Genomic DNA, 20,152 nt, shown 5'->3' with positions numbered 1-20,152 from the left:
AGATTGGCTGAATAAATTATGGTATATGAATATTATGGAATATTATTTTTCTGTAAGAAATGACCAACAGGATAATTTCAGAAAGGCCTGGAGAGACTTATATGAACTGATGCTGAGTGAAATGAGCAGGACTAGGAGATCGTTGTACACTTCAACAATACTATATGATGATCAATTCTGATGGATGCGGCCATTTTTAGCAATGAGATGAACCAAATCAGTAATGAACTGAACCAGCTACACCCAGAAAAAGAACTCTAGGAGATGACTATGAACCACTACATAGAATTCCCAATCCTAATTTTGTCCGCCTGCATTTTGGATTTCCTTCACAGGCTAATTGTACGCTATTTCAAAGTCCAATTCTTTTTGTACAGCAAAACAACTATTTGAACATGTACACATATATTGTATTTAATTTATACTTTAATATATTTAACATATATTGATCAATCTGCCATAGAGGCTGGGGGAAGGAGGGGAAAAATTAGAATAAAAGGTTTGGCAATTGTCAATGTTGTAAAATTATCCATGCATATATCAGGTAAATAAAAACTATTAAAAAAAAAACACACTAGGGGCAGCTAGGTGGTTACAGTGGATAGAAGCAGTAGTCCTCAAACTTTTTAAATAGGGGACCAGTTCACTGTCCCTCAGACTGTGGGAGGGCCCGACTATAATAAAAACAAAAACTCACACTCTGTCTCTGACCCTCAGCCCATTTGCTATAACCCAGCAGGCTGCAAAAAACGTCCTCAGCCCCTGCCTCCCCCCACCCTGCATCTGGCCCGAGGGCCATAGTTTGAGAACCCCTGGGATAGAGCATCAACCTTGAAGTCAGGAGGACCTGATTTCAAATCTGGCCTCTTAACTTAACATTTCTAGCAATGTGACCCTGGGTAAGTCACTTAACTCCAACTGTCTCAGCAAAAAGAAAAAAAGTAAAAATAATTGGAAAAACTGCTCATATGTAGGCCAAGTCAATGTAATAAAAATGACAATTCATTCTAAAGTAATCTGTTTATTTAGTGCCAAACTAATTAATGAAAGCAGAAAACTGGGCCAGAAGGATTTTGCAACAAATATCTCTGATAAAGGCCACATTTCTCAAATATATAGAGAATTGGGTCAAATTTATAAAAATGCAAGCCATTCTCCAGTTGACAAATGGTCAAAGAATATTAATAGGCAGTTTTCAAAGAAATCAAAGCTATAATCAAATGAAAAAATGCTCTAAATCACTATTGATAAAAGAAATGCAAATTAAAACAACTTTGAGGTATTACCTCAAACCTGTCACAGTGGCTATTCTGACAAAAAATGAAAATGATAATGTGGGAAAACTGGGACACTAATGTATTGTTGGTAGAGTTATGAACTAATCCAGGCATTCTGGAGAGCAATTTGGAACTGTGCCCGAAAGCTATAAATGTATGCATTATCCTTTGACATTGGGTCTATATCCCAAAGATTTACCCCCCCCCCCAAAAAAAGGCTATTTATACAAAAATATTTATAGCAGTTCTTTTTGTGGTAGCTAAGAATTGGAAAGCAAAGGGAATTGACCTCTTGGGGAATGACTAAACAAGTCGTGGTACATGATTGTAATAGAATTGTGCTATAAGAAATGACAAGCAAGATGATTTCAGAAAAACTTGGAAAGACTTACATAAATTGAGACATAGTAAAGTGAACAGAGTCAGGAGAACATTGTATATAGTGACAAGAAATATTATTTGATGAAGAACTGTGAATGAAGTAGCTATTCTCAGCAATACAGTGATCTAAGACAATCCCAAATGACTCCAGATTGATTGAATACAGACTGAAGCATGCTATTATTTTTTACTTTCTTTGATTTTTTTTTCTTTTATTAGAGTACAAAATGACTGATATGAAAATGTTTTATCTAATTGCACATATATAACCTTTATCTGATTACTTATCCTTACAAGAAAGGGGAGGAAGAAAGGAATAGAATTTGGAACTTAAAATTTTATTTTTTGTGGTTATTCTTTTCTAGTAGTATTTATTTTTCCAAATGCATGTAAAGATAGGTTTTAACTTTTTTTTGAGGTAAAACTTTATGCACCCAGCAACAACAAAATAGTGTGATGATCAACTTCCAAGGATGTGGCTCTTTTCAACAATGAAGTAATTCATAACAATTTCAATAAATTCGTGATGAAAAGAGCCATCTGCATCCAGAAAGAGGGCTGTGGGAACTGAATGTGAATTACAGCGTAGTATTTTCAGCTTTTTTATTGTTGTTTGCTTGCTTTTTTTTCCTTTTTGATCTGATTTTTCATGTATAGAAGAATTGCACATGTTTAACATATATTGGATTACTTCTTTCTAGGGGAGGGGGTGGGGGGAAGGGAGGAAGAAAAATTTGGAGCACAGTTTGTAAGGGTGAATGTTGAAAACTTTGTTTACATGTATTTTGAAAATAAAAAAGTATTTAAAAAAATTTTTATGTTCCGAATTTTCTCTTTCCCTCCCTTTTTCCCCTTCTCCAAGATATAAATTAAATATCTCCAATTATTTTAAGCACGTTTAAACATTTAATTTAAACATTTCCATGGTGCGGTTTTCATGTTGTGCAATAAAAATCAGATGAAAAGAGAAAAAAAAAATAGAGAAAACAGATTTCTTTCAAGCAAAGAAACAATAGCAGCAACAACAACAAAAAAAGGTGAAAACACTATGTCATTGTATACATATATTGTATTTAACATATATTGGTCTACCTGCCATTTGGGGGAGGGAGTGGGAAGAAGGAGAGGAGAAATTGAAACAAAAGGTTTTGCAATTGTCAATGCTGAAAAATTGCCCATGTATATATCTTGTAAATAAAAAGCTATAATAAAAAAAGAAGAAGAAGAAGAAAGAAAACACTATGTCATATTCAGCCTCCCTAGTTCTCTCTCTAGATGTGGATAGCATTTTCCACCTCATGTCTTTTGGGATTGTTTTGTTGTTAAAAAGAGCCAAGTCCATCACAGTTGATCGTCACATAATCTTGTTATTGTGTATAATAATAAGTGCTGATTTCACTCAGAATCAGTTCGTGTAAGTCTTTCTGAACTTCTCTGAAATCAGCCTGCTCATCATTTCTTATAGAAGAATAATATTCCATTACATTCATATAACATATAACATAATTGAGTGGGAAAACCACTCAATTTCCAAGAACTCAAAACTTTAAATAAAAATGTTTTTAAAATTTTGGGGGAAATGTTTTTAAAAGATACTGTGATTGGTAAAGAAAAACATGGATAATTTTGTTTTAACTTTTTGGGTTGTTGAAGCATAGAAAGTAGGTGCTATATGAATGTTAGCTATTGTTTTTATTAGACATAATGATAAAAAACATTACTTGATCCTCTGGTTATTGATCACATAAGTTGAGGCATAAGATAGTATGTTATTATCAGAAAGATTCCCTGTAAGTTCTTTAGAATATATTTATTACAGCTAACAAACATTTAACTTTTTATCGTGTGCCAGATACTGTGTCTGACAATGGAGATGCAAAGATAAAAATGAAACTGTTCTTGACCTCTAGAGCTTACATTCTATTGGAGGATGCAGCATGTATGTAGATAATTATATGTAGACTGATTCAAGGTAGTTTAGTGAGGGAGAACACAAAAAGTTAAGGGATCAGATATTTATGTATATAGTAATGCTTGACCTGAATCTAAAAAATAAGTAAGGGATTTGGTAGAGGTGAGGGGGGAGAGCATTCCAAGCAGCAGGAACAGCAAAGTCAAGTTACAAAGGTAGAAGATAGAATTCAGTGTGTGAAAACAAAAGTAAGGTCAGGTGGGCTAGACTAGTGTAACTTAGAGAGCATTTATCAAGTACTTCCTATGTGCCAAGTTTGGTGCATGAGAAACAGTAATGACATTAGTTGAGCTAGACAGTCCACAAGCATTTCTTACTGTGGGCTAAGCACTTTTGTGCTAACTCCTAGAGACATGAAATCTTTAAAATGATATCCTTATTGAGGATCCCCTCAATTCACAGATAGATAACACTTGTAAGAGTTTTATATGCTTGGGGCTGGGCCTCTAGGTAGTAGTTATTGATATTCTCTTGTTCATATTTTTATAGTTTTAATAATGTCTGAGGATTTTTTCGTGTCTTTGATACCTTCCCCTGCTTCAAACAATCTTGAATCTTTTTCAATGCCCTCATGGTTGTACTATCTCCAATACAAATTTCCTCTCCATATACACCTAGTCTAAGTCAGATGGTTTGCTTAAATTTACTTTACTGAGTGTCATTCTGACCTCCTTTATAAGAACATAGAGGCTGCAGGGTTAGAACCTGGATTTGCTGACTCCACAGTTTTACATAAAAATATTTATTCATCTTTTCCATGTTTACTTTATCTGTATTCTTCCATTTTCATCTATATATGCCATTGGGAAGGTTTTGTTTAGTTGATTATCTTGCCAGATTTCCTTTCAGTTTGTTATAATACTTTCATGATACTTTTTTAATGGTAAAAAAGTCAAAAGAAAACCAATCATGTGATTGGCAGAACATGTAAATTTTTGCTTTTATAATTTATCTTCCCTTAATGAATTTTCTTTAGGTCATTGACTAGCCATTGTCAGTAAGCCAATACATATGAATCAGAGACCAATTTTACTTCAGTTTATTCATTACTTTACCAGTTTATTCACACTTTACCAGTAGTTGATAGAAATGTGTGTCATTCACAGTTTGATTAGTAGTATTCATATGTTACATGAGACAAAGAAAAAAGATAGCTAGCTGGTCGTTATAGTGCAGGTAACCACTTTTCCTGGGGGAAAAGTGTCCTAGCTAAGAAAAATGTATATTATTAGCTACTTGGAGATTGAGAAGACATGTGCCCTTGTAAGTATAGCTAGTAGTATGAAGTCAGAAAGGAATCAATCAATTAGGCTAGATAAAGGAGTAGAACATTTGTTAGATTGTTGAAGTCCTTTTTTGGCTATTAAGTCTTTTTGTTCAACTTGCGGGAAGAAAGAAGACACTGAAGGGAATCAGATATTGCAGCTAAGTTCATGTAAGTCATACATGTCAAAATGGCAAATTAGTTGCCCATTTATGTTCTCCTAAAAGTTCACTTTCAAGGAATGGAGGAGTCTCAGTCATCTAGAACCAACATTGGTCATTGTATTTGACCTGAATTCTATTCTGTATTATTATTTCATATACTTCTTATTGTATATATAGTCTTTTGGTTCATCTTTCTTTACTCTGTATAAGTTCATATAAATCTTCCCATATTTTTCTAAAATGTTCATATTGTTCTTTTTGTTATAAATGTACCACATTTTGTTCAGCTATTTCCTATGTAGTGTAATATTTGATTTTTTTTGTTGTTGTTGTGATTTTTAAATAGTGATGATGTGAATAGTTTGGTACCCATGGAGAATCTTTCTATTACTTGCTTTCTTGTAATATTAGCCCTATAGAGAGATTACTAGATCAAAGAGAATGAGCATTCATGTTAAAAATCCTAACAAGCAAAATGGAAAAGTCTTTTCTTAGTATCACTCAGAAACATTTATTGTAGCATCCTCTGGTTCGGTTTTCTTGGGATCTCTGGGAGGAGCCTTCTTTTCAGTTCAGTAATCACCACAAGAGTCGCCAGGGGTTAAAGTCCAAATCCTTTATTATCTCCTTCCTGGGGCTGGGCAGCTTTCTGGAGAGCCTTTCAGACCGGCCTTGGTCTCAGTGGGGGAAGTGCAGGAGGCCAGGCCAGCCACCAGGAGCTTGACTGAAGGTGAAATGAATTTCTGTCTCCTTGGCTCTGAGAGCTTCTAGGGCACTTGTCCTCTTGTGGCTCTCAATCCCTGCTTATATGCTCCACACTGAGTATAAATCAATCATTATATCACTAGGAAACCATTATTTGTTGTAAGATTAAATCAATCATACTGAACCATGCTAAACTAGATAACCATTGTCTCATCAATTCCACTTAGTACCTTGTAAGCATCCTTGTTTCAAGTTCAGAGTTCTGGTCCATAACATCTTATCTAAAACAAAAGAATAGAATTTTTTATAATGGAGAAACCTTCATTGTTGATTTGCTCTTTAACTTTAGGCATGAAACAAAGCTTCCTCTTTTCTCCACTATTATTTGACAGATTATTAGAAATGTTAGCCATAGCCATAAGACAAAAGAAGAAGAGAATAAACATTAGCAGATTCATCCCTATTTTATAGAGTGTAGATGACTTTGAAAATCCTAGAGAATTAATGAAAACATTGTAATAATAGTTTCAGCTAAGCAGCAAAATACCAAATAGTCACATAAATCATTAACATTTCTATATACTGCTAACAAGCAGAAGATAAAGATAGGAAGAAAAAAATCCATTTGTAGTAACTACAAAATTCATAAAATATCTTTGAGTTAACTTTCTCTGAAACAAATTCAACTTCAGAATATTCTTTATAGACATAAAGAAATTGGAGAGGGATTTTAGTGTTCTTAATGGCTTGCACCAATAAAATAAAAACGTTAGTCCTAGAGTCACCCTACAGATAGGATTACTTTCTTGGTAACTGAATATAATTATAACTGAAGATGTCATTTCAGTGGATTTGAATGAATAGTAGTGTTAAGCTCAAAGAGATATGGGGCCATTGATCTATACATAAAGGAGATCTGCAGGCCACATATAATCTTAGTTTGAAAATGAAATATCTTTATTTTATTATAATTTATTTTGTTAAATATTTTCCAATTATATTTTAATCTGGCTCAAGTCACATTCAGGAATATTGTGAATTCATGCCTCCTCTGGTTTAGGAAGTTCTTACTACCAATACAGAAATGAGGCAGCATTCTGTAACTTACATCTAGACACAGGGGTCCTAAACTACGGCCTGCGGGCCAGATGCGGCCTGCTGAGAACTTATGCTGCCCGCCTATGGCAAAATCAGACCCGAAGTGACATTCAACCTAAACTCGAGTTAGCAACGCACACTTCCGGCACTGGGCTGAGGCAGTGGAGACAGAGTGTGAGGCACTCCAGCAGTCTGAAGGACAGTGAACTGGCCCCCTACTTAAAAAGTTTGAGGACCACTGAAAGGATCTTGGAGGTTATTGATAGGGTTCATGACTTGCTTGGGATCCCAGCTAATTTCTCTCTGCACTTGAACTTAGGACATTCCAACTCAAGACTTGACCTCTATGTACAATGACATATTTCCTCCTATTTTGTAAGGAGGCAAAATAATAATTAATATAAAGGAACAAAGACAAATTTCAAGGAAAATAATGAGGAAAATGCAAGTGAAGTGTATCAGTATTACTAGATTTAAATGATCTAAAACTGATGACAGAAAGATGAGTCATAGTGAAAACTCGAAAGTCATATCAGCTGACCCAAACTAATTGAACAAAACAACCACTAAACTGACAAATTGATAAAAATCACCCCAAAACAAGAAGTGGATGAAAGGTAACTGTAAGCACTGAGTGAGCATGCTTAATGAGTTCATTAATATTATTAATTTTTCCTCTCCAAAGAAGTTTTCTACTATTTTTTAACATGGGTTATATGATGAGGGAGGGGGAACATATCAAGAAAAAGCATGCAGTGGAAGGACCAGGAAATCTGTTAACTTTATCATCCTCAGCTAGTAGAGTGATAAGGGAGGGACCTTGCACCTCAAGATAGGAAATAAAAAAGCTCATCCTTGTAAGAACCAATAAATAGACCAACTTCACTCCTGAGTCCTTTTTATCTCTGTAGTGTATTTTTTTAAATAATTCTGAATTAATGAAATAAATAAAAATGTATTAAAATAAAATTTTAAAACTAAAACATAAAGACAATAGAATGAAAGGTCTTACTTTTCATAACTCAAGTTAGAGGAAGAATTCATAAACAGACAAGAGAGATAGAAGAGATTTCTATGGATAAGATGTTCAACTAAAATTATATAAAATGAAAAGGCTTGTATCTAGCAAAACAGCTAAATTAAAACAGTGTTTATGAAATAGAGGGAAATTTTTTTGCATTAAAACAGTTCTGTTAAAATATGAAAATATTAAATATTAAATTCTGGATTATGTGTAGGTAATTGACACATATCTAAAAATCCATGGTCATTCCTCGAATAGATAAGTGATAAATAAGTTTTTTCTATTTTTTACAATTCTTTTTATTTTACATCATATTTTTTAAATGCAAATTAATTCTGAGGTATCATTTCACACCTCTCAGATTGGCTAAAATGATAGGAAAAGATAATGATAAATGTTAGAAGGAGTATGGGAAAACTGGGATACTAATACATTGTTAGTAGAGTTGTGAACTGATCTAGCTATTCTGGACAGCAATATGTTCAGAAGACTATCAAGCTGTGCATACCCTTTGATCCAGCATGTTTCTACTATATTCCAAGGAGATCTTAAAAGAGAAAAAGGGACCCAAACATGCAAAAATGTTTGTGGTAGCCCCTTTTTTAGTGGCAAGGAACTGGCAACTGAGTGGATGCCCCTCAATTGGAGAATGGCTGATATATGAATGTTATGGAATATTATTGTTATGTAAGAAGTGACCAGCAGGATGATTTCAGAAAAGCCTGGAAAGAAGAGTTGCATGAATTAAGTGTGGTGAGTAGAAGCAGAAAGAAGATCATTGTACACAGCAGCAAGATGTGATCAACTTTTATGAACTTAGCTCTTTTCCACATGAGGTGATTAAGAGGTTTCCAATCGAATTGTGATGGAGAGAACCATCTATTCGAGAGAGTACTGAATGCAGATCACAACATAGTATTTTCATTTTTTTTATTGTTGCTGTGGTTTGCTCATTTTTTTTCCCTTTTTGATCTAAGTTTTCTTGTGCAGCATGATAAACAATGGAATTATGTTTAGAAGAACTGTTTAACATATATATGTACATATATATATAAACATATAACAATATATGTTTAATATATATTGAATTACTTTCTAGGGGAGGGGGAAGTAGGGAGGGAGAACACAAAGTTTTGCAAGAGTAAATATTGAAAAACTATCTTTGCATATATTTTAATAAATAAAAAGCTATTAAAAATAAAATTTTATTGATAGCTTTTATTTTAAGTCTAAATTTTTCCAAGTGGATTGGGAAAGGAATGATGACATGAAGTCAAAACCATACAGAGATGGGAACCAAGTTGAAACCAAGATAATGGGAAAGGAAAAGTTGGTTTTCAGATTTCTGAGCCCTCTTTTTGCCGAGGCGATTGGGTATAAGTGATTTGCCCAGGACCACACAGCTTTGAGCCCTCTTTAAATAAAGAATTTCCGAAGAGTTTTTGTTCATTTCTTGTTTGAAATTGTTAAAAATGGAAAGCTTTTAAAGTCATTATTAAACATTTTTTTAGGATGGCATAAAGAAAGTTTCATGAAGATAAAATTATAACTAGAAATGGCAGAATTTGAATACCCAAACAATTTTATAAAAATACTAGTCTATTCAGACCTAATGACTATTTGAATTGAGATTCTTTTCTGTTATGGGTTATATTGATGGAATTCCTTCCAATTGTAAGGACCCGTGACTTTTACCATGACTGCACGTGATATTAAAAAAAAAAAAACAAAAAACAAAAAAACTTCATAGCATTCTTGGATTCCTATAAATTTTTAATGGAAATAATCTTGGGAAATTAGTTTGAAATTAACTGAATTAAATGTTCTAAGTTATAATTATAAATGAAGATTTACTGTGCATTATCTCTTTAAAGGTTTTATCCTTTCCTTAATTGGATCTCTATGACTGATTTTCTGAGTAAATAATTGGGATGAAGAGCACTGTCTGTTTCTATGTCAGCTCAGAGGATAATTACATCTTTTTGAAAAAATATGGTTAGAGTATTGGGGTTTGTTTTGATTTTTTAAGATTGTGACATTAACAGAATTTTATCAGAGACCTGTACTGGGACTTTTATGTTAAAAAGTTAAAAAGAAAAAATACCAATATAGAAAAGCTATTTTTAAAATGACTGGCTTTTGGTAGGCATGACTCAACTTCCTTTTGTTTATTAGTTTCAACTAATAAACCCCAAGGTCACCTCAAAGGTCTGACCCCAAAGATCAGAGCAGATCAGTGCCATTAAAGGTACCATAGATGGTACCAAACTCTCTCATTCAGCTCTTTGCTCCATATAAAGCGATATGAATTGATTCCTAATTTAAGACAACCTGTTCTAAAATTTTTATTTCCTTTAAGGATCTTTCTCATTGCATGGGCACTTGATCCATGAGATAATTATTTTTCTATAAGTAACCAGTCATCTCATGGAAAATAATTGTATAGTTTCTAGTTTCAGAAGTATTAGAAAGTATTATGTAACAAGCTCACAAAAATCAAAATAACCTACATTTCAAAATTGGTACAGAAATAGACAATGCTCCAAATCTGTGCTAAAATCTGCATACTTAATTCTCACACAAGATCTTTTTTGTCTCCTTTCTTTAATCTATCTTCCCAAATTGATGAATCTCTTGCATCTGTGCCTCTCAAATGCCCATCGTTGGCATGCCTTCACAGCTTTGTGCATCGTGGGCGTCCTGAGCCTCTGGACCTTCACTTGGGCATGTTTCTGCCCACATTACTTCACCAGGCAACTCAGGAGCAGCAGGAACGCTTCTTCATGCCATCCTGGAACTTGGAGATTATTGGCACTTATGCCCAGACAGAAATGGGCCATGGTATGGTACATTCCTCTGGGGTGGTTGGGCTTTTTGTAGGAAAAACCTTAAGGGAAGAAGAACAACTTCAAAGTCCAAAGCTTTCGTATGTATTGTCTTGGCAAAGAATTAAGCCTTGTTCAGTGGAAATAACTAAGGTTACATGATCTCACTGATTGGCTAACTATACATTTCTATCGTGGTTCAGTTATGGTTGCCTTCCTTTTAAAGATAAAAGGTATAAAATCAGTCCTTAGGATTTGTAAGGATTTATAAACCCATTGAAGCTTAGTGTTTCAACTTTTCACTATGACTTGTCTTTCTGTCATCAGTTTTGTCATTTTTTTTTGGTGCCTTAAGCCTTGTAATCATCTCTAGTATAAACACTTAACTAATGTTACAGGCATTCATGACAAATAAACGTTAAGAACCCGTGCTAGGTTAAGTGACTTGGTGTAAGTGACAAGGGAAGCAAATTTGCTCCCCAATCTTCTGACTCTGAAGCCCTGTGTTATTTTCACTGTCATGCTGCCTACAGAACAGATCTGAATCATTTATCTTAGAATTGCTAGGCCAAAAGACAAACTACATGAGACAATATTCCCTTGTATTAGCTCTCACATCCTGCAGAGTTCCTTATTTTTTTCTTTTCTGTTCCTTTTTTTTTTTCATTGTTAATTGTAAATGCTATTCCTCTTGACACTCCTCTTTTAACTTGATATTAACTACCATCATTTACTATAACTTCCGTTTTTCTCTAAGTTTTCAGAAAACTACCTGAAGTTTGTGCTGAGTACATATAGTTTTTTTTTTCTTCCACTCAAACAGAATCTTTTTTCTTTTTCATTCAAGAGCACTTTAACTCTATAGCCTTAGAGACAGAGTTATCTCAGATTTGCACAATAGAAAATTGTCCATTTATTTACTCATATCTTGTCATTACCTCTCTTGGCTTATTAGATATTTTCATACTTTTCTTTTGAAGGGCTTTTCCTGGTTGGTTGATTTGCCTGTGCCTTTTAAAGAAAAATAAAGCAAAAAAGATGATGGAATTTAAAATGCCTGCTTTTCAGTAAAAGAAATAATATTTGCTATGAGTTGGCAATATATGTGCAGTTTTATAATAGTAAAAAGAATTCTCAAGAGTAGAAAAATGTGGATTTTTCTTAACACTACTCATAATTTTAGAAACTTCTGAATTATTTGTTCATTAATTTTTAGGCAGTATCTACTATCTAGATTTGCTGCTATTCTCAAAAAATATGGGGTCTGTTTTAACTTAAAAATGCATTTGTATTTGCTCATAGTTCAGATGTTTCTCTAGAGAAGCAGTGAGTCTAAAAGGCAGGTTTATTTATAGAATGGCAAGTGGCTGCCTAGCATTGAAAGCTTGAAAGAAGATGCATACTTTGCTATTTTGCTTTCAGAAATTTAAGAGTGCATCATATAGAATCCCTTCTGTCTCTGCTTGGCCCTTTCTTGCTTCTCTTCTCCATTCCACCCCACCCTTAATCTATTACACCCTAAAATGAAATCCTTGATTTACAATCTTGATATACCTGTTTCACTCAGTGAGCATTTATTGTTGATATTATCTTGTACCAAGTAAGCTATGGGAAGTCAAAAGCAAAACCAAAGCATTGTTTTGCATATATTTTGTCTCGGTGATTATTTTTATTAGTCTTTTCTTTCATCAGATGTTACTCTTTGTAATGCCATAAATACTGAATAATTATGATAGATATTTTGTTAATTGAAACAAGCATGTACCCAATTTTGAGAACAGTCAAAAAGAACTGTTAAAACCCCTTTGAGATGATTTCATTCAGTGATATATTGTAATCTTGTAGGAAATACTACTTTTAGAAATAGGGTATAGCTTAAGGTGATCTGAACAAAGTGGTATCTTAATAATAAGGCTAATGTAGAAACAATATTAAGCCTATACATTGGAGCATTCAATAGAAAGCTTATTACTTGTACTCATCAGCTTTTATTGTTGTTGGCCTTCTGATTTAAGTGGCAGAAGAATCCCTTTGTGGAAAATGGAAACTCCTTATGCTATTTGTATTTTTAATCTTAGTTTTCTGGGGCAGTATAAGATTAAATGATTTATAGTTAAAAATCTGAAAAAAACAAAATCCAAATTCATCTTCCAGACTACAAGGCCCCCCAACTATCTACTTGACCACATTGTTTCTTAGCTCATCTATATGAGGGGCTTTTAAAATTAGCAGTCAGAGAAATTGAGCTAATTCTTAATTCAGGAATTTCCACATTATTCTCATTTCCTCCTTGCTTTTTATAAACTAACTATTTCTTTTCCATAGGAACTCACCTTCGAGGCCTGGAAACCACAGCAACTTATGACCCTAAAACACAGGAGTTTATTCTCAATAGCCCTACTGTTACTTCTATTAAGTGGTGGCCTGGTGGACGTAAGTAATGTTATATACATTTTCACAGTCAGAAATTAAGATTTATTATAAGATTCTATTTCAGATATCAAGGTGATATATTATAATGTGTATGTATATGAACAAATGGAAAAGGAATTTAATTACTCCAAATTTGTTACTAATCATTAGGTAATATATATACATAAAATCTTTTTTCATAACTAATATATCTATAATCTTGTGTTCCTCCTTTTTCACATAAACTTTCCGTGAACTGATATTGTTCCTCATAGTTAATATTCCATACTTCGCCTGTTCATTCCTTTATTGTTGCATATTTGACCTATTTCTTTGTTGTGTTTTTTTTTAAAGAGGCAATTGGGATTAAGTGAATCATCCAGGATCACTCAGCTAGTATTAAGTGTCTGAGACTGGGTTTGAACTTGGGTCCAGGGCCAGTGTTCTATCTACTGCACTATTTTTGATATGAACATCTTTGAGCAAATGACATATCCCCCCCCGCCTTTGAATATATTTCTTATAGTGAAATCAGTAGTAAAAAGTTCAGTTTTATAGATCTAATTGCATAAAGTCAGATATCAGTTAAAATTTTGACAGAAAAAAAAGGAAAAAGCATTTCTAGAAACAGTCCAAAAATTTAAGAAAAATTTCAAATGAATTTCCTTTTTTAGAAAAGGGCAATTCTGGGACAGCTTGGTGAAGTTTATAGAACACTGGCCATGAAGTCAGGAGGACCTGAGTTCAAATGTGGCCTCAGCCACTTAACACTTCCTGGCTATATGACCCAAGGCAAGTCACTTAATCCCAATTGCTTCAGGGAAAAAAAAAAAAGAAAGAAAGAAAAGAAAAGGGCAATTCAAAAATGTCCTGGAAAATGGAATTAATGGTAGCAAAAACTGGAGTGGAGGTGAATCCTGTTTCTGAATGTTCAGTATTGATGCTCTCATTTGAAAAGTATTTCTGGGAATTGTGTGGTATAGCCTACAAGCATAGTTCTGACCTTCAAAAGATAATTAACTGGTTGAGATTTTTTTTTTTTTTTTAAAGAATCTTTTGTTTAATATATTGAATTACTTGCTGTCTAGGGATGGGGATACGGGAAAAGCAGGAAGAGAATTTGGAACACAAGGTTTTTGCAAGGGTGAATGTTGAAAATGTATGTATTTTGAAAATAAAAAGCCTTAAAAAAGCTTTTGTTTACTATGCTTATTCTTGGTCTCAATATTGCAGTTGGGAAAACCTCAAATCATGCCATAGTTCTGGCTCAGCTCTACACTAAGGGAGAGTGCTATGGATTACATGCCTTCATTGTACCTATTCGTGAAATAGGAACTCACAAACCTTTGCCAGGTAAAATTCTGTTTATTTGGTACCTAGGAAGGAAACGAAATTAACCAGTTTGGTTGTTCTGCTAAAGGCATTCCTAGTGCTTGGTAGTCAACTTTTGAAGCCATTTATTTCATTTTATATTTAAATACCCAGATGGAGGTTGAAACTAGACTGTAGATACATTACTTAGATAGTAGTCATGATTTTCAAAAGACTACCTAAATAATTAGCATTAGGGGGAACTATTAGATTATTATTTTGTAGTTAGAAATAATACCTAGAATCATTGCTAGTGAAGGAAGCCTTCTGTTATTAGAATAGTGCTTTAGGGTTGCCTTATATCTAGCTTAAGAATAAACTAACATAATTTGAGTTTATTATTCTTAGTTTGATATGTTTTCCCTTGCCCCCTGCTCCCCAGTCCTAAAAACATTTACTAGGAAGAAATTATTTCTAAAAGTAGATTTACCACAATATATTTTCTTTTTATATCAAAAGTTAGCTTTTCAGTGTTTCTTGTCCCCTTTTTTCTTCTGTTGTAGGCATTATTGTTGGAGACATTGGGCCCAAATTTGGCTATGATGAAATGGATAATGGTTACCTAAAGATGGACAACTATCGAATTCCTCGGGAAAACATGCTAATGAAGTACGCCCAGGTATTAGACACAAAAGAGGAAAACAGTAGTTGCTTTGAAAATTCTGGTTGTGAGTTGCCATTAGGATAGGAAAATCTTTGTTCTTTAATTAATAACGTAATTTTACTACTCTGTTAACTTATAATGAAAACGAAATCACTTTTTAAGGAATGTATTCTGTTTTGCTGAAACTACAATTCAGATTTTAACAAGAAAAATGGTCTCCAAGCTAATTTTATTCCATTTTTTCTGTTAGGTCAAACCTGATGGCACATATGTAAAGCCTTTGAGTAATAAACTGACTTATGGAACCATGGTATTTGTCAGATCCTTCCTTGTGGGAAACGCAGCTCGTTCTTTGTCTAAAGCCTGCACTATTGCCATCCGTTACAGCTTAGTAAGGCATCAGTCTGAAATCCAGCCAGGGTAAGAGTAATTGATGTCTAAAAAGTAGACACTGCCAATGATATGCCCTTGTTTGTGCCCATTCAGAATAGCAAGGTTCCCATGAGTTACATATACATAAATCATGTGACAATGCCAAGATTTAGGCTGATACTCCTGTTCTTACTGCTGTAAATAATAACTCTATTTTCTCTGTTGAAAAATGAAAGTTACACCATTTTCTTACCATGGAGACTGGTGTGAGAAGGTGAGACTGGCAAGAAAACCTTTTCAGCTCCCTAGATGAAGAAATAGTGAACAAAACTTGAAAATTCCTTTTTCTACTAACTGCTATAAATTTTGGATAAAGGAAGTTAACTTAAAGTTGAATGTTCTTTTTTGTTGTGAGAGATAAACAGTAGTTTATACTCTTTCTGTTGCTACCAATGGGTATAGCTCCTTTATAAGTAATTGGAAGAAAAATGGGACTTTTTAATGTCAGTGACTTTAGTTATTTCTTAAAATTAAGTATCTATGTAGTTACTTTTTCTAAAAGTATAATCCATGTGTTTCATTTAGTCAACCACAAATTCATTATTAAAACTATGTTAATTGTTACTTCCTTAGAATCTTAGTATATGCTATCCTAGCTTGAATAGGAAAAAAAAATTAGAAAAATCAAAGCTGAACATCAGAAAAATTGTCAGTTATCTGTGAAACATGTTTTCCTTATTCTCATTTTGCTCTAGTGATCCTGAACCCCAGATTTTGGATTTTCAGACCCAACAATATAAACTTTTTCCTCTCTTGGCCACTGCCTTTGCCTTTCAATTTGTGGGAGCCTACATGAATGAAACCTATCATCGAATTAATGTGGATATCAGCCAAGGGAATCTTAGTGAACTGCCTGAGGTATTTATTTGATCTGGTTGACTAAAATGAGAAGAAAAGTACCTTAGATGTGTTATCCATAAATTTCAGCAAGGCTTTTGACAAAATCTCTCACATTGTCTTTGTAGACAAATGGAAGAGTTACAGGTTGGATGATAACACAATTTAATTTGTAGAAGCTTATAACACTGACCTCAGTTGTTTTATAGAATGTTCAGAAAAAAATACTATGACAGTCTGAAGTTATTGGAGTGAAGTACCTAATATAGTGTCTGTCTGTCTCTCTCTCTCTCTCTCTGTATATATATACATATATGTGTGAGTGTGTGTGTGTGTGTGTGTGTTTTCTTGTTTGATCCAATTAAGAGAGGCATCTTTTATATATCTTTGACTAGATTGAAAGGGAAATCTTTAAAAGGGAATAGGTTAAAAGACAGTGATTGGTTTTAAGAAATTATTTCTCCAAAGGTAGGTGACATTGACACTATTATAATGTTTAAGCACATCAAAAATCCTAATCCTAAATTATGTACTTTTTTTACTTTGCTGTGCAATTTTATCTTTTGTTTCACAATAACTATACAATGCAAGATGCCCTTTTCATCCTCTATCCCAAGTCAAATGCTTATATATTAATAAATTGTCTCTGGATTTTGGCTGTGACACAAAACTATATATTTCCATAGATGGATTTGCATAGGAGATCCAAAGAATGGCAGTCAGTCTCAACTTAGGTCTCTAACCTCATACACCAGTATTCTGTTCTTGTCTCATGCATCTCACTGTTTTCATCAGTTTCTTAGATCTGAATGACATGTTTTCCAATTTTTAGAAGACATAAAGCTAGGAGGAATAAGATGACAGAATCAGGACCAAAAAAGGTCTCAGAGCAATAATTGATGGCTAGCACCTAATTAAGTAAAATTTGATAAGAATTAAAATAGTGCAATTCAATCCCAGTTCCCTCACGCGCCCCTCCCCGCCAAAAAATAAAAATTTGTAATTCTTGGGTTAAAGTATATCCTGGTGAAAGTGTAGGTTGTATTAATAGAAAGATGGTGTCTCTAACAGGAGAACTAATAGTTCTTTATTCGACCTTGGTCAGACTATATGGAGAGAATTATGTTCCGTTCTGGAAGTCACATTTTAGGGAAAATATTAACAAGCAAAAATTTACCCAAGAGGAGGATACTGAATGAACTGAAAACCATGCCTTAGTTTTTTTTTTGTTTTTTGTTTTTTTTTAGGCTGGGATTAAGTGACTTACCCAGGGTCACACAGCTAGGAAGTGTTAAGTGTCTGAGACCAAATTTGAACTCTGGTCCTCCTGAATTCAAGACTGGTGCTCTATCCACTGCGCCACATAGCTGCCCCCCATGCCTTAGTTTCAATACTAAGGCCCTGAAGAGCAGAATTTACATCAATGATTAGAAACTGTAGAGACACAAATTTCAAGATGAGTAAGAACGTTTAATTCAGTTTTATTTTATTATCAGTTCCAGTTTCTCTCCCAACCCCCAGTTCTTTCCTTCCTCACTAAGAAATTAAAATGCCCATTACAAATAAGAAAAACAAATTTGAAAAAAAAAAACAACAAAAAATTATACTTCAATATGTACTCTTGAGTCCATTTTTTCCCTCTATTTAGAGATAGAGATAACATATTGTTCATGAGTCCTTTGAAACTGATAGGTCATTATATTGATCAGAGTTACAAAATCTTTCATAGTTCATTATCTTTACAATAAAAGAAGAACATTTTAATCATTAAAACTATTCTGGAATAAAGTGGGTTACTTCAGGAGGTAACTAAATGACCTATAGGTTATTAAGTAGATGGACATTTTGTCAGAGATGATGTAGAAAGGATTCCTGTTTGGGTATAGATTGAGCTAGGTAGAATCTGAAGCATCTTCCAACTCCAGAATTCTAAGAATATTCAAAGTAGACTGATTGATAAAAACTATAAAAGTTTCAGACGCTTTCTAAAAGATAGACACTGTTTTTTTCTGATTAAAATTGAATTTCAGAGATGAAGATTTGAATAGTATGGGTTTGTATAATATGAAAGAAACTTTCTTACTACATTGTATTTATTTAACCAGTGTCTGTTAGAAACAATTTATTAAGAATGAAACAAGCAAGGTTCCCTTTGCTAACTTGAATTCTCCCTAAACCAGGAAATGTTTTACCTTTTGAAAAAACAAAAAATACAAAACTTCTTATATGAACTTAAAAGAAATACTTTAGTCATTCACCAAGCATTTTTTAAGGAAATGGAGTGCCAAACATAGTGCTAACTTATAACATATAACATATATAAATAGTTACATACAGAATAGATGGAACAGAATCTAGAAAGGAAGGCTTTAGCTGCTGTAGGGACCAGGAAAGAATACTTGCATCATATGGAAAGAACAGAAAGAAAGTCTGGTGAGCTAGAGATTTCTGGAGGAAGTAAAAATGTAAGAAGACTGAAGAGGTTGGGAGGAACTTTAAATTAATCCATCACCCAATTCTTAAAGTATTTATTGAGCTTCTATTATGTGCCAAGCAGTGTTCTGGGGCTATGAGTCCAAAGAATGAAGTATACCTTCCTCTGTGAGCGTACATCCTGATGGACAAGATGGCAAATACTGCACATGTGAAAATATATTCAGTGATAATATAAAGAGGAATTCTGAGACAAGGTTAAGGAGGAGTATTTTCTAGGCATGAGGGGAATGGGTCGTGCAAAGGGCATAGAAATGTCCAGTTTGAAAAATGGAGAGAAAAACAGTTTTCTGTTTTGGAGAGAGTAATCTCCCCTGAGTGCAAAGGAGACGGAATCAAAGTGGTCACACAAGTAAGGGCTGAGCCAAGACAGAGCAGTGTCACAAAAACTGAGAGGAGAAAGGATGGTCAGCAATGGCAGATGCAGTAGCTGGGTCAAAAAGACTTAGGACTGAAAAGAAAACTTCACAGATGTGGTAGAGCACTCATTGGAGGTCTTTGGAGGAAGTAATTTCAGTTGACTGAAATTGAAAGCCATATTGCAAAGGGTTAAGGAGTAAGAGGAGAGGACAGTGAGTGTAGCTGCCTTTTCAAGGCATGTGACTGAGGAATGAGGGGAAAAGCCTTTATCCTGAGGAAGTTGTCTGATCTAGTAAAGGGTTGTTAAAGGGCATAGAGATTTGGGAATGTTTGAAGGTGTTAGAAAGGAACTGGGTGATAGGGAGAAGTTATAGGTGAGAAAAGGGAACGATTGAAGTTTCAAATTTTTGGAGAGGTATATGGGATCAAGTGCATAAGTATCATGATTGGCCTTGTCAAGAAGAAGATACTGAGGGAAAGGAGGAAAGGAAAGGAAATGGGGGGGCAGCTAGGTGATGCAGTGGATAGAGCACCAGCCCTGAATTCAGGAGGATCCAAGTTCAAATCTGGTCTCAGACACTTAACACTTCCTAGCTGTGTGACCCTGGGCAAGTCATTTAACCCAGCCTCGGGGGGGGGGGGGAAGAAAAAGGAAATGGAGAGAATGGGGTTAGAGGGAACATGTGTTGAATGGCTTTGGTTTTTTCTGTAAAGTAAAAGGCAAGATCTTCAGCTAGGTGGGGAGGAAAGCAGGTATGGAAAAGCTTAAGGGAATAGAAAGTTTGAAATAACTTCTGTGGAAAGGAAGAATAAGATAGGACAAAGAGATTGACAAGAAGAAAGAAACAAAAAGATTGCATAGCATGGATTTTTAATGTAACTAGTTAGCATGTTTGTAGCATTTCCTCCAGCTTCATTTAACAGTATTCTAAT

The 20,152-nt window shown here is 34.1% G+C and overlaps 1 protein-coding gene across 2 annotated transcripts in view; it reads left to right on the top strand.

Moving 5' to 3' along the window:
- Positions 1 to 20,152, top strand: part of ACOX1 (acyl-CoA oxidase 1) — a 63,950-nt gene that overhangs the window by 23,793 nt on the left and 20,005 nt on the right. Inside the window, exons 3-8 of one of the 2 annotated variants that reach the window (XM_074260780.1) lie at positions 10,566 to 10,726; positions 13,036 to 13,143; positions 14,356 to 14,475; positions 14,997 to 15,112; positions 15,348 to 15,517; positions 16,225 to 16,387. In XM_074260780.1, coding sequence (XP_074116881.1) covers positions 10,566 to 10,726; positions 13,036 to 13,143; positions 14,356 to 14,475; positions 14,997 to 15,112; positions 15,348 to 15,517; positions 16,225 to 16,387 — 838 coding nt within the window. The remainder of the gene's footprint in view (positions 1 to 10,565; positions 10,727 to 13,035; positions 13,144 to 14,355; positions 14,476 to 14,996; positions 15,113 to 15,347; positions 15,518 to 16,224; positions 16,388 to 20,152) is intronic. The other variant, XM_074260781.1, reaches the window with a different exon arrangement.

Source organism: Sminthopsis crassicaudata, chromosome 4, assembly GCF_048593235.1.
Source record: "Sminthopsis crassicaudata isolate SCR6 chromosome 4, ASM4859323v1, whole genome shotgun sequence".
Lineage (NCBI taxonomy): Eukaryota > Metazoa > Chordata > Mammalia > Dasyuromorphia > Dasyuridae > Sminthopsis > Sminthopsis crassicaudata.
The sequence above is the reverse complement of the archived record's forward strand: the minus strand, read 5'-3'. Positions and strand labels throughout refer to the sequence as shown.